Here is a 15148-nt window from a genome sequence, read left to right as displayed (position 1 = left end):
GTTGTGGCATGCAGGCTCAGTAGTTGTGGCTCACAGGCTCCAGAGCACAGGCTCAGTAATTGTGACCACGGGCTTAGTTGCTCCATGGTATGTGGGATCTTCCAGGACCAGGGCTCGAACCCATGTCCCCTGCATTGGCAGGCAGATTCTTAACCACTGTGCCACCAGGGAAGCCCCTCTCACATGATTTTTGTTCTTCAATTTGTTAATGTGATGTATCACACTGATTGATTTGCCGATATTGAACCATCTTTGCATTTTGGGATAAATCCCACTTGATCATGGTGTATGATCCCTTTAATGTATTTAGCATACTTTTGTGGTCAGAAAAAATGCTTGATATAATTTTTATCCTCTTAAATTTGTTGAGTCTTGTTTTGTGGTGTAGCATGTGATCTATACTGTAGAACATTCCATGTGCCCTTGAAAAGAATGTCTATTCTGCTGTTTTGGGGTGTAACGGCCTGTTGATATCTAAGTCCAACTAGTCTATTGTTGCCTTACTGATTTTCCATCTAGATGATCTGTCCATTGATGTAAATGGGGTGTTAAAGTCCCCTACTTATTATTGTCAGTTTCTCCCTTTATGTCTGTTAGTATTTGCTTTATATATTTAGACGCTTCTGTATTGGGTGCATATATGTTAATGAGTGTAGTAGCCTCCTCTGTGTTGATCCCTTTATTATTATATAATTCCCTTCTTTGTCTTTTATTATAGCCTATGTTTTACAGTCTATTTAGTCTGATATGAGTATTGCTACCCCTGCTTTCTTGTCATTTCCATTTGCTTGAAATATCTTTTTCCATTCTGTCACTTTCAGTCTGTATGTGTCTTTAGCCCTGAAGTGAAGTCTCTTGTAGGCAGCATATTGAAGGGTCTTGTTTTTTTCATCCAGTCAGCCACACTCTGTCTTTTGATTGGAGTATTTAGTCTCTTGACATTTAAAGTAATTTTTAATAGATATGTACTTATTGCTATTTTATTGCTTGTTTTCTCATTGTTTTTATAGTTCTTCTCTGTTCATTTCTTCTTTTAGTTTCTTCCCCTATGTTTGATGATTTTCTTTAGAAGTATACTTGTGTTTCTTTCTTCTTAGTTTTTGTGTATCTATTGTAGGTTTTTGATTTGTGGTTACCATGGGACTCATATATGTTGACCTATAATTATATCAACTTGTTTTAAACTGGTAATTTTTAAGTTCAAACACATTCTAAAATATTTACATTTTTTACTCACCTCCCCAACATTTTATGTTTTTGATGCCATATTTTACATCTTTGTGCTTATCCCTTATCTATTTATTGTAGTCATAGTCACTTTTACAATTTTTTATCTTTTATTCTACATACTGGCTTATTTAATGGTTGATCCCCAGTCCTTACCATATATATATTTGCCTTTCCTAGTGGGATTTCCCCTTTCCTGTAGATTCTTATTTCTTTTCCACTTAGAGAAGACCCTTCAACATTTCTTTTAGGGTAGGTTTAATATTGATGAACTGTTTTAGTTTTAGCTTATCTGAGAGATTCTTTGTCTCTCCTTCTATTCTAAATGATAGTCTTGCTGGGTAGAGTATCCTCGGTTGCAGGTTTTTCCCTTTCAGCACTTTGAATAATCATGCCACTCCCTTCTGGCCTGTAAAGTTGCTGCAGAGAAATCAGCTCTTAGCCTTATGGGGATTCGCTTGTATATGACTTTTTGTTTTTCTCTTGTTGCCTTTAGTATTCTCTTTAACTTTTGCCATTTTAATTATGATATGTCTTATTGTGAGTCTGTTTGAGTTGATCTTGTTTGGGACCCTCTGTGCTTCCTGTACTTGGATATCTGTTTCCTTCTTCAGGTTTGGGAAGTTTTTAGCCGTAATTTCCTTAATTACATTTTAGATCCCCTTCACTCTCTCTTCTCCTTCTGGGATCCTTTATAATGTGAATGTTGGTATGCTTAATGTTATCCCAGAGATCTCTTGAATTGCTTTAATTTTTTAAAAAGTTGTTTTTCTTTCTGCTGTTACGATTGGATTGTTTCCATTATTCTGTCATCCAGATCACTTATGCATTCTTCTGTATCACTTAGTCTGCTATTCATCCCGTCTAGTGTGTTGTTTCTTATTTCAGCTATTGAATTATTCATTTCTGATTGGGTCTTTTTTTATATCTTCTAGTTGCTTGTTAAAATGTTCGCTGTTTGCATCAATTCTTTTCCCTAATTCAGTTAACATTGGTAATTTCATTACCAATGTTTTGAATTCTTTATCTGGTAAATTGTTTCTTTCCATTTCATTATTTCATTTTTTCAGGGATTTTCTCTTTCAATTGAGAGTAGTTCTTCTGCTTTTTTCATTTGTGTAACTTTCTCTGCCTCTATGAATTTAGGTGAAATAGTTACCTATTGCAGTTTTGAAGGGGTGCTCTTATGAGGGAGTGTCCCTATACGGACTGCATGTGTCCGGTGCCTTTGGTGGGAGAGCTGGATTTGACTTGTATGGCAGTCACATATTTCCACAGGGTGTGCTGGCAGCTATCACCCCAGTAGGGAGTGGGGCTGGAGATGGAGGGGCACGAACTGGCACTGTGTGAGGCAGGGCTTTCCCTCTGCTCAGTGGCCATCATGACCCTACGTGGGGCAGGGTCTGATCCCAAGTTACTGGAGCAGAACCCCTGAGGGTTGGATTCAGGCTGGCTCTGTTCCCTTTAAGTGTGTGTTTTTCGCTCTCCCCACACCAGGTCTCTTGCCCCTGAGGAGGGGAGTGCCAAAGCAAGGGGGGCGCCCATGTGCAGATACAGGTCTGATGTGCTGCCTGTGTAAGTGCCTGCGACTCTACTCAGATGCAGCCTCGGATGCAGGTGTCCTTTGTCCCTCACAGCCAATCACTTTCCCAGCCTCCACTGCTCTCGGCCCTCTTTGCTCCATAGAGCTGGTGGAGGCCTGTGTGGACTCTCGGTGTGTATTGGGAGGTGAGCTGTGTAGAGTGACACCACAGCTTTGTCTTTTGGTTGTTGAGTTGTAAGAGTTTTTAAAATATATTCTGGTTTTTTGTTTTTGTTTTTTTTGCGGTACGCGGGCCTCTCACTGTTGTGGCCTCTCCCATTGCAGAACACAGGCTCCAGACGCGCAGGCCCAGTGGCCATGGCTCACAGGCCCAGCCGCTCTGCGGCATGTGGGATCTTCCCAGACCGGGGCACGAACCCACGTCCCCTGCATCGGCAGGCAGACTCTCAACCACTGTGCCACCAGGGAAGCCCTAAAATATATTCTGAATAATAGATCCATATCAGATATATCATTTGCAAATATTCTCTCCCATTCTTTAGGTTGTCTTTTCACTTTCTTAATAATGTCCTTTCATGCACGAAGGTTTTAAAAAATAATTATTGAGGTGAAATTCACATAACATGAAATTAACCATTTTAAAGTGAATAACAGTTTAGTGGTATTTAGTACATTCACAGTGTTGTGCAACCACCATCTCTATCTAGTTCCAAAACATTTCTGTCCTTCCAAAGTAAAACAGCTTACTCATTAAACAGTTTCTCCCCGTCTTTCCTACCTCCAACACTTGGGAACCACCAGTCTGAATTTAGTATCTATGGCTATATCTATTCTATATTATTTGATGTAGTAATAAAATCATTCAAAATGTGACCTTTTGTGTCTGGCTTTGTTCACTTAGCATAATGTCTTTTTTTATTTTTTACACAGGGAAGATTTTTTTTTTTAATAAATTTATTTTTGGCTGCATTGTGTCTTCGTTGCTGTGTGTGGGCTTTCTTTAGTTGTGGCAAGTGGGGGCTAATCTTCATTGCAGTGCGCAGGCTTCTTATTGCGGTGGCTTCTCTTGTTGTGGAGCACAGGCTCTAGGCACACGAGCTTCAGCAGTTGTGGTGCATTGGCTTCAGTAGTTGTGGCTCGTGGGCTCTAGAGTGCAGGCTCAGTAGTTGTGGTGCAGGCTCAGTAGTTGTTGCTTAGTCGCTTTGCAGCATGTGGAGTCTTCCTGGACCAGGGCTTGAACCCATGTCCCCTGCATTGGCAGGCGGCTTCTTAACCACTGCACCGCGAGGGAAGCCCTAGCATAATGTCTTGAAGGATCGTCTACATTGTAGCATGTATCAGTACTTCATTCCTTTTTATGGCTGAATAATATTCCACTGTGTGTATACATCATAATTTGCTTATTTATTCTTCTGATTATGGACATTTGCACTGCTTCTACCTTTTCACCTTTATATACATGCACGTGCATGTGATTGAATACTTATTTCCAATTATTTTGGGTATATACCTAAGAGTGGAATTGTTGAATCATACAGTAATTTTATGTTTAATTATTTGAGGAAGCACCAAATGATTCACATTTTTGATGCTCTTAATTCCTTTGTGTAGATCCAAATTTCTATCTGTTATTACATTTTTTCCCTGAAGTACTTCCTTTAACATTTCTTATAGTAATGGTGTGCTTCGGTGTAATCTCTCAGCTTTTGTTTGTCTGAAAAAGTCCTTATTTTTTTCCTTTGTTTGGAAGGTATTTTCACTGTGTATAAAATTCTGGGTTGACAAATTTTTTTTTCCCTTTCAGTATTTTAAAGATGTTGCTCCTAATGTTTTCTGGATTGCATTGTTTCTGATTGTTTCTGCATTGTGTCTGCTATCATTCTCATCTTTGTTCCTATGTATGTAATGTGTCTTTTTGCCTTAGATGCTTTTGGTATTTTCTGTTTTCCCATGACTTTCGGTGATTTGATTATGATGTCCGCTTTTTTAATTAGAAGTATAGTTTTTTTTAATTCATTAATTTATTTGGCCGTGCCATGAGGCATGCGGGGTCTTAGTTCCCCAACCAGGGAGCGAACCTGTGCCTCCTGCACTGGGAGTGCGGAGTCTTAACCAGTGGACTGCCAGGGAAGTTCCTAAATTGAAGTGTAGTTGAGTTACAATATTGTGTTAATTTTAGGTGTACAGCAATGTGATTCAGTTCTATATATATGTTTTTTCAGATTTTCCATTATAGATTATTACAAGGTATTGACTATAATTCCCTGTGCTATATGGGAAATCCTCGTTGCTTATCTATTTTATGTACAGTAGTTTGTATTTGTTAACCCCATATTCCTAATTTGTCCCTCCCCGTTCCCTCTTCTCTTTGGTAACCATAAGTTTGTTTCATATATCTGAGTCTGTTTATGTTTTGTGTACAGATTCATTTGTATTATTTTTAGATTGCACATATAAGTGATATCATATAAATTTGTCTTTCTCTGACTTACTTCACTAAGGATAATATTCTCTAGGTTCATCTATGTTGCTGCAAATGGCAATATTTCATTCTTTTTTATGGCTGAGTAATACTACATTGTATATATACCACATCTTTTTTTAAAACTTTTTAAAATTAAAAACATTTTTTTTAATTTTTTTTTTCCATCTTTTTTTTTTTTTTGGTACGTGGGCCTCTCACTGTTGTGGCCTCTCCCTTTGGAGCACAGGCTCCGGATGCGCAGGCTCAGTGGCCATGGTTCACGGACCCAGCCGCTCCGCGGCATGTGGGATCTTCCCAGACCGGGGCACGAACCCATGTCCCCTGCATTGGCAGTGGACTCTCAACCACTGCGCCACCAGGGAAGCCCTAATTTTTATTTTTTTAATTTATTTTTATTTAAAAGTTTTCATTTTATATTGGACTATTTTGATTTAGTGTTGTGTTAGTTTCAGGTGTACAGCAAAGTGATTCAGTTATACATATACATATATCTATTCTTTTTCAAATTCTTTTCCCATTTAGGTTATTACAGAATATTGAGCAGAGTTCCCTGTGCTATACAGTAGGTCCTTGTTGGTTGTCTGTTTTAAATACAGTAGTGTGTATACGTCAATCCCAAACTCCCAATTTATCCATCCCCCTCCCACCTTTCCCCTTTGGTAACCATAAGTTTGTTTTCTATGTCTATGAGTCTGTTTCTGTTTTATAAATAAGTTCATTTGTATCATTTTTTTAGATTCCGTATATAAATGTTTCATCTTTCATTGTCTAACTTACTTCACTTATTTATTTATTCATTTTTGGCCACGCAGAACAGCTTGCAGGATCTTAGTTCCCCAACCAGGGTTTGAACCCAAGCCACAACAGTGAAAGCACCAAGTCCTAACCACTGGACCACCAAGGAATTCCTTGACTTACTTCACTTAGTATGATAATCTCCAGGTCCATCTGTGTTGCTGCAAATGGCATTATTTCATTCTTTTTTATGGCTGAGTAATATTGCATTGTGTATGTATAACCACATCTTCTTTATCCATTCATCTGTCGATGGACACTTAGTTTGCTTCCATGTCTTGGCTATTGTAAATAGTGCTACTGTGAACATTGGGGTGCATGTATCTTTTTAAGTTAGAGTTTTCTCTGGGTATATGCCCAGGAGTAGGATTGCTGGATCATATGGTAACTCTAATTTTAGTTTTTTAAGGAACCTCCATACTGTTCTCCATAGTAGCTGTACCAATTTATATTCCCATCAACAATGTACGATGGTTCCCTTTTCTCCACACCCTGTCCAGCATTTTCATTTGTAGACTTTTTGATGGTAATCATTATGATTGGTGTGAAGTGTTACCTCACTGTGGTTTTGATTTGCATTTCTCTAATAATTAGTGATGTTGAGCATGTTTTCATGTGCCTGTTGGCCATCTGCATGTCCTCTTTAAAGAAATGTCTATTCAGGTCTTCTACCCATGTTTTGATTGGGTTGTTTGATTTTTTTTTTGATATTGATTTGTATGAATTGTTTGTATATTTTGGATATTAACCCCTTGTTCATTGCATCATTTGCAAATATTTTCTCCTATTCCATAGGTTGTCTTTTCATTTTGTTGATGGTTTCCTTTGCTGTACAAAAGCTTTTAAGTTTGATTAGGACCCATGTGTTTATTTTTGTTTTTATTTCTATTGCCTTGGGAGACTGAGCTAAGAAAATATTGTTACGATTTATGTCAGAGAATGTTTTGCCTATGTTCTCTTCTAGGACTTTTATGGTGTCATGTCTTATATGTAGGCTTTAAACCATTTTGAGTTTGTTTTTGTATATGGTGTGAGTGAGTGTTCTAACTTCATTGATTTACATGCGGCTGTCCAGCTTTCCCATCACCACTTGTTAAAGAGACTGTCTTTTCTCCATTGTATATTCTTGCCTCTTTTGTCATAGGTTAGTTGACCTATGTATGTTATGTGTCTTTTTGCTCTAGGTGCGTGGGTTTATTTCTGGGCTCTCTGTTCTGTTCCGTTGTACTATATATCTGTTTTTGTGCCAATACTACACTGTTTTGATTATTGTAGCTTTGTAGTATAGTCTGAAATCTGGAAGCATTATGCCTCCAGCTTTGTTCTTTTTCCTCAGAATTGCTTTGGCAATTCTGGGTCTTTTGTGGTTCCATATAAATTTAAGGATTATTTGTTCTAGTTCTGTGAAAAATGTCATGGTTATTTTAGTAGGGATTGCATTAAATCTGTAGATTGCTTTGGGTAGTATGGCCATTTTAACAATATTAAGCCTTCCAGTCCAAGCACATGGGATATTTTTCCATTTCTTTGAATCATCGTCTATTTCCTTTATCAATGTTTTGTAGTTTTCAGTATATACACCTTTCATCTCCTTGGTCTTTCATCTCCTAGGTATTTTTTTTTTTGGATACAATTTAGAATGGGATTGTTTTTTCACCTTCTCTTTCTGATATTTCATTGTTAGTGCAAAGAAATGCAACAGATTTCTATATATTCTTGTGTTCCGCTACCTTGCTGGATTCATTTATTAGTTCTAACAGTTTTTGTGGGGGACTTCAGGGTTCTCTCTATAGAGTATCATGTCATGTGCAGATAGTGGCAGTTTTATCTCTTCCTCTCCAATTTGTATACGTTTTATCTCTTTTTCTTGTCTCATTTCTGTGGCTAGGGCTTCCGATACTGTGCTGAATAGAAGTGGTGAGAGTAGGCATCCTTGTCTTGTTCTGAATTTAGTGAGAAGGCTTTCAGCTTTTCATCATTGAGTATTATGTTGGTTATGGGTTTGTCGTAAGTAGCTTTTATTATGTTGAGATGTCTTCCCTCCATACCCACTTTGGTGAGAATTTTTATTATGAATTGATGTTGAATTTTGTCAAATGCTCTTTTCTGCATCTATTGAGATGATCATGTGGTTTTAGCCTTTCCTTTTGTTGATGTGGTGTATCACATTGATTGATTTGCATATGCTGAACCATCTTTGTGACCCTGGAATAAATCCAGCTTGATCATGGTGTATGATTCTTTTTATGTGTTGTTGAATTTGGTTTGCTAATATTTTGTTGAGGATTTTTGCATCTATATTCATGATTACCTTGTGCCTTGGTGTGGTTTCTTCATGTTTCTTATGTTTGGTTTTGTTAAGCTTCTTGGACATGGTGGTTAATATTTTCATCATATTTGGAAAATTTTTGGTTATTATTTCCTCAAACATATTTTCTTTGTTTCTCCCTTCCTCTCTACTCCTTCTGGAATTCCAATCCCAGGTGTGTTAGCCCACTTGTATTCCACAGCTCACTGAAGTTTTGTTCATTTTTTTTCAGTCTTTTTTCTGTAGATGTTTCATTTTAGTTTCTATTTCTGTGTCTTCAAGTTTACTAATTTTTTGCGGTTTTTAATTTTCCATATTTTAAATTCCATATATTATATTTTTCTAGAATTTTTCTAAAATCTCTAGAATTTCAACTTGGATCTTTTTTATATCTTCCATTTCTCAATGTTGTGCTCATGCTTTCCTCTACCTTCTTGGACATATTGAGTATATTTATAATAGTTCCTTTAACATTTTTGTCTCCTAATTTTCATAATCTATGTTGTATCTGGGTCCATTTCTGTTGATTAATTTTCCTCTTAGTTATGGGCCATAATTTCCTGCTTATCTACATGACTTACAATATTTTAGTAGACACCAGACATTCTAGATTTAACATTGTTGGGTATTAGGTTTTATATACATGCATAAATTTTATATACATATATAAATCCCATTTAAATTTGGGGATTTTGTCTTATATATAGTTAACTCTGAGTCTGTTTGATCCTTTATTTTTTGAAGGCTTGCTTTCAAGCTTTAGTTAGGAAAGTATTTCATGTACAGCTAATTTGGTCCCAATAGTAAGGCAATACTCTTCTTATGATTCTACCTTATTATTCTACAGTACTGCCCTTCCAGCCTATGGATTAGGAAGTCATTCCACACTGGCTGATGGGAACACAAACTACTCCTTCAGGGATTCCTTTGGAGATTGTTCCACCTATTCCTTTCTGGTGCTTCTTTCTCTTCTCTTCATGGTTTTCTCTCCCATGTGTGTAGATCAATACTTAATCAAAGACTTGAAGGTACCTCTGCACATCTCCAGAGCACTATGTCTCTGTGTGTCTGCCTCTTCTCTGATAATTTGCTTCACACATTTTAGCTGCCTTGGCCTCCCCAAACACTGAAATGTCTCCTCAACTCACCAGGACAGCTTGTCTCTGTTTGGATTCCCCATCACTGTACTCACTTTTCCTAGCCAGGTAGCTGGGGAACTTGATGAACTCAATTTGTTCGTTTTTCTTCTTTCAGGGATTACTGTTCTGTAATGATGTTATCCAGTGTTTGAAAACGGTGTTTTCATATATTTTGTCCAATTTTTAGTTTTTAAGGCTGAAAGACAAATTCTATTCATGTTATTTCATCAAAGGTGGAAGCAGAAATTCCTTCTCTTGGATTTTGTGCTGCTGGTTCATTGTGATCTTGTCAGCTCTTTGATGCTTTTAAAGATTTAAAAAACATTTTATTCAACATATTTTGTTCTTTTGATTGGAAAGTTTGGTTAAGACAGCCTAGGCTATCATTATTAGAAATGGAAATTCTTATGGCCTTTTCTTTTTTGAAAATTTTTATTAGAGTATAGCTGATTTACAATGTTGTATTAGTTTCAGGTGTACAGCAAAGTGAATCAGTTATACATATACATATAGCCACTCTTTTTTAAGATTCTTTTCCCATATAGGCCATTACAGAGTATTGAGTAGAGTTCCCTGTGCTATTCAGTAGGTCCTTATTGGTTATCTATTTTATATATAGTAGTGTGCATATGTCAATCCCAATCTCCCAGTTTATCCCTCCCCCCACCCCTTATCCCCTGGTAACCATAAGTTTGTTTTCTATATCTGTGACTCTACTTCTGTTTTGTAAACAAGGTCATTTGTACCCTTCTTATGTCCTTTGCAATTAAAAAATAAAATAGAAGAAGATTCTATGATATCCTCATAAAATTAGAACAGTTGGGTGAGAGGAGGTAGATAATGCTGTGGTTCCTCTGAATATTCAAAAGGATAAAATAAGAAACCTGGGACATATTTTAGGCCTTGGGTAGGTTTCCCAGACTTGGCCCTGTTTTGCATGGTATGGATAGTAGATGGTAAGTTACTAATAGACCAGTAGGTAGGATTCTTACAGCAGAAAATAATGTAGAAAATTGAAGGAAGCCATAGTGGGACAGTTATGATGGGCTGTTTTGATTTTCACCTAGATACTCTACATTTCCTCATTTTTCTACACTGTCAATTACATCTGGTACCTGTACAAAGAGCTGAGGATGAAACCCCACCAGAGTGGACAGAGCACAGTTCCACTGGTAAGTTTTATTCAGAGCTAATAGTTATGAACAATATGCTAAGACAAACCCATACATCCTTGACAAACAGCACTCAAACAACACTGGCGTAGTTTCCAGTCTGTTGACATGACTTCCTCTTCTCTCTTGCCGTCACCGCCACCACCAACAGGATTTGATTATAGGAAATATTATTTATAGTATTGCCATTCCTGCCTGGTTCCTTTCAGTAAGGGAAATCCTTCTTGGCTCTATGCCAATCCGTCATTATTTTTAGAGTAAAGAAAAAGATCTTGGAGAGCAGTTAGGGAAAGTGCTCAGCCAGCTAACATGGGATTTGGGTTACAGGTATTGGAAAGGGAGGGTGTTTGTTCTTCTCTGATGTATTTCTTTGGTATGTGTGGGTAACAGGTATTGGTGTGAAGAAGGGCAGAGGAATTCATGTGTGGTAATCAGAAAACAAGATGGATCCAGGGAGCAACTGTCTTTCCTTCTTTGGTTCACAAAGAGTTTGGGGCACTGTCTAGCATTACAAAAAGAGAGGAGAACACAAAGTCAGTGAGTCAGTACATCTGGATTCTTTTTTGTGTATACATATCTTACGTGTCACATAGTTCACCTATTTCATGTGTACAATTCAGTGGTTTTAAAAGTAAACTTACCAGGTTGTAAAATTATCATCATAGATCAGTTTCAGAATATTTTATTTGCCCCAATAAGATCCTTCATTCACATTTACTGTTAATCCATTTTCCATACCCTACGCTAGGCAACCACTAATATACTTTCTGTCTCTATAGATTTTCCTTTTCTGGACATTTCATATAGACATTTCATATATCATACAAAATGTTGTCTCTGTGTCTGGTTTATTTTATTCAGCATAATGCTTTTGAAGTTCATTCATTGTAGTGTGTCTAAGTAATTCATTCCTTTTTATTGCTCAGTAGTATTCTATTGTATAGTACACTTAGTTCCTTATTTCTGATTCTTTCAGTAAATCACTAAGTGATTTAACAGAAGACATTTTTCTGATGTTAGCAATTTTCATTTCTTTAAATGTCTTTATGTATTTTAATCTTACTATACATATCTTACAAATATTCTAGCCCTTTTATTTCTGTAGTATCCATTCTGTTGTGGCTTTTTGAAGGGGAATTTTTGTTCAAGAGCACCATGGAGTAAGTGAATCTGGAAATCCTCCCAACATACTTCTTCCAGAGCCTACACATCAGTTCTAGAACAAATGAAAGTGGTATACTGTCATGTATATGGGGAAACTCAGCAAATGTTTGTTGAATGAATAAATGGTATTATAGCACTGTGAAAAGAGCATTTGAAAGTGAATCAGGAGATCTGTCTTATAAACCTAGTTCTGTCATTTATCTCCTGTATGTCCTTGGACATGTCATCTCCCTTTCTTGGGCCTCAACTTTTCATCATAAAAATGAAGTGCTGGTCTTTGTGATTTTTAATGTCTTCTTCCAGCTCTAAAATGCTACAATACTCTTAAATTCTCACTTGACTGACTTCTTAAGAAGATACTCTTCTTGCTTTTTGTAGCCTTGCTCTAGATACATACTGCTGGAAAAGGGCAGGAGTATAGAATGCTTTTAAATTTTTTTCTCTCTTTTTTTTCTTTTTTGTTGTAAGGACAAAGTGCGGTAAGGAAATCCTTGAAAAATTAATATGACGAGACCCCCTTATCAGCATCCCAGACAGGATATTACAGTCTGTACAAGTACTGTCAATAGAACTCTTTGCAATGATTAAAATATTTTATGTACTGTTCAGTTCTATAGCTGCTAGTCATATGTGGCTACTGAGCACTTGAAATGTGGCTGATGCGATTGAGGAACTGAATTTTTATTTCATTTAATTTTTTTTAATCTCTATTTTATTTAATCTTAATTTTAATTTAACCGCATGAAGCTAGTGGCTACTGTATTGTACAGCCCAGGACTATATTCTGATCCCTTTATCTCTTGTTTACCTCTGAGGATTCAACCCTTATAATTATTCTTTTATATTTTCAACTTGTATAGTTTCTTAACTCCCTGCAATTTAGTAATGACCCACGGCTATATATCCATTTTACATGTTTGTTTACATAATCCTACAATCCTGGAGCTAGAAGATACTACAAAGAAACAATTAGTTCAGTTCCCTCCCTTCAAGCAGATTAATGTCAAAAAAGTTCAAGAAATGTATAGATATAGTATTTAAAGTTTTTATTCATTCATTCACTCATAAGCTAAGAGACTAACTGGAATTTGAGAGAAGTTCTTCAGGCACAGAGTTATTCTCTAAAGAAGTAGTCATGAGACCAGAAGCCAAGGATGGGGACAACATGGGGGAATATTATCCTGAGTCTTGGGCTCCTGGTAGTAGAACAAATTAACCTTTTTTTTAAATTGAAGTATAGTTGATTTACAATATTATATTAGTTTCAGGTGTACAACATATTGATTCAATATTTATATAGATTATACTCCATTTAAAATTATTACAGGGGCTTCCCTGGTGGTGCAGTGGTTGAGAGTCTGCCTGCCGATGCAGGGGACACAGGTTCGTGCCCCGGTCCAGGAGGATCCCACATGCCACGGAGCGGCTAGGCCCGTGAGCCGTGGCCACTGAGCCTGCATGTCTGGAGCCTGTGCTCTGCAACGGGAGAGGCCACAACAGTGAGAGGCCCATGTACTGCAAAATATAATAATAATAAAAAAAAATAAAGTTATTACAAGATAATGGCTATATTTCCCTGTGCCATATAATATATCCTTGTTGCTTACAGAGCAATTTAATTTTTGAAGGAAAATAGAAGGAGAGATGTAAGATTAACTCTCATATATAATATTCTGTTGCTTTCTATGCATACAAATGCAGTATTGATACTTCTCTTTATAACCCATGCTATGACACTAATTCCAAGAAAACAAACTCTATCTCCAAATTTGCCCCCACTGCCTATTATTCTGTCATTATAGCTTTATATCAGGAGCCTTGAAGATTTGTTTTTCATTTTTGAGTTCTCTTTTAAATACCCCAGGAAGACTTCAGCCCTAAACTATTACTAGTAAGCTTTTTACCAGAGATTCATTGACAGTGGATAAGAACAGCAGTTAAACACAGGGTAGCCACGTGATGATGGATAGAAGATAGAATAAAAAGAGAAGAAGAAACGTGAGTGGGAGAGGTCACCAAAGACTAATTTTACTTATTTCCCATTTTACCTGAAGTCGACACTGGCTGTTCTACTTTAAATCATTTGCTATTCCTGATCCAAAGTTCTTAGGGAAAATCAGTTACCCACCTCTGATTTTTTTTTTTTTTTTTTTTTTTTGCGGTACACGGGCCTCTCACTGCCGCGGCCTCTCCCATTGCAGAGCACAGGCTCCGGACGCGCAGGCTCAGCGGCCATGGCTCACGGGCCCAGCCACTCTGCGGCATGTGGGATCCTCCCGGACCGGTGCACGAACCCGTGTTCCCTGCATCGGCAGGCGAACCCTCAACGACTGCGCCACCACGGAAGCCCCCAGCTCTGATTATTGATTAATTGCTCACTTAATCCTTATTGATCCCTAGCAATGGCATTCCAGAATATAATATGATCTCTGCCTTAAAATATTGGATTGGCCAAAAAGGTTATTTGGCTTTTTCCGTAAGATGGCTCTAATAGTGCTTAGTTGTCTTTAAGTTCATTTGAAACAATTTTGTTAGATCATATTGTGACAGCTGTCATATCGGCATGCATTTTAAAATAATTGATCAAAATTGGTGAGTTTTTGTGTAGCCATTTTAATATTGAAGATGGAAGAAAAAACGCAACATTTTCGGCATACTATGCTTTATTATTTCAAGAAAGGTAAAAACGCAGTGCAAAAAAATATTTGTGCAGTGTATAGAGAAGGTGCTGTGACTGATCGAACGTGTCGAAAGTGGTTTGCGAAGTTCGTGCTGGAGATTTCTCGGTGGACAATGCTCCATGGTTGGATAGACCAGTTGAAGTTGATAACGATCAAATTGAGACATTAATTGAGAACAATCAACATTATACCACGTAGGAGATAGCCAACATACTCAAAATATCCAAATCAAGTGTTGAAAATCATCTGCACCAACTTGGTTATGTTAATCGCGTTGAGGTTTGGGTTCCACAGAAGTTAAGTGAAAAAAACCTTCTTGACTGTATTTCTGCATGCGATTCTCTACTTAAATGTAACGAAAACATTTTGTTTTTAAAACAAATTGTGACAGGCGATGAAAAGTGGATACTGTACAATAATGTGGAATGGAAGAGATTGTGGGGCAAGCAAAATGAACCACCACCAACCACACCAAAGGCCAGTCTTCATCCAAAGAAGGTGATGTTGTGTATATGGTGGGATTGGAAGGGTCCTCTTTTATGAGCTCCTTCCAGAAAATCAAACGATTAACAAGTACTGCTCCCAATTAGAACAACTGAAAGCAGCGCTTGAGGAAAATCATCTGGAATTAGTC

At 37.3% G+C, this 15148-nt stretch overlaps 1 protein-coding gene across 5 annotated transcripts in view; it reads left to right on the top strand.

Annotated features, from left to right (window-relative positions):
• Nucleotides 1-15148, top strand: part of TMEM116 (transmembrane protein 116) — a 131608-nt gene that overhangs the window by 66227 nt on the left and 50233 nt on the right. For 4 of the 5 annotated variants that reach the window (XM_027124611.1, XM_027124609.1, XM_027124613.1 and 1 more), the window contains exon 5: nucleotides 10565-10669. The exons of the other annotated variant lie outside the window; for it this stretch is intronic. In XM_027124611.1, the coding sequence (XP_026980412.1) occupies nucleotides 10565-10669 (105 nt within the window). The remainder of the gene's footprint in view (nucleotides 1-10564; nucleotides 10670-15148) is intronic. 5 annotated transcript variants of the gene reach the window in all.

This window comes from Aethalodelphis obliquidens, unplaced genomic scaffold (genome assembly GCF_003676395.1).
Source record: "Aethalodelphis obliquidens isolate GAN/ISIS:26980383/991018 unplaced genomic scaffold, ASM367639v1 scaffold28, whole genome shotgun sequence".
NCBI lineage: Eukaryota > Metazoa > Chordata > Mammalia > Artiodactyla > Delphinidae > Aethalodelphis > Aethalodelphis obliquidens.
This window is presented reverse-complemented; position numbering and strand designations above follow the sequence as displayed.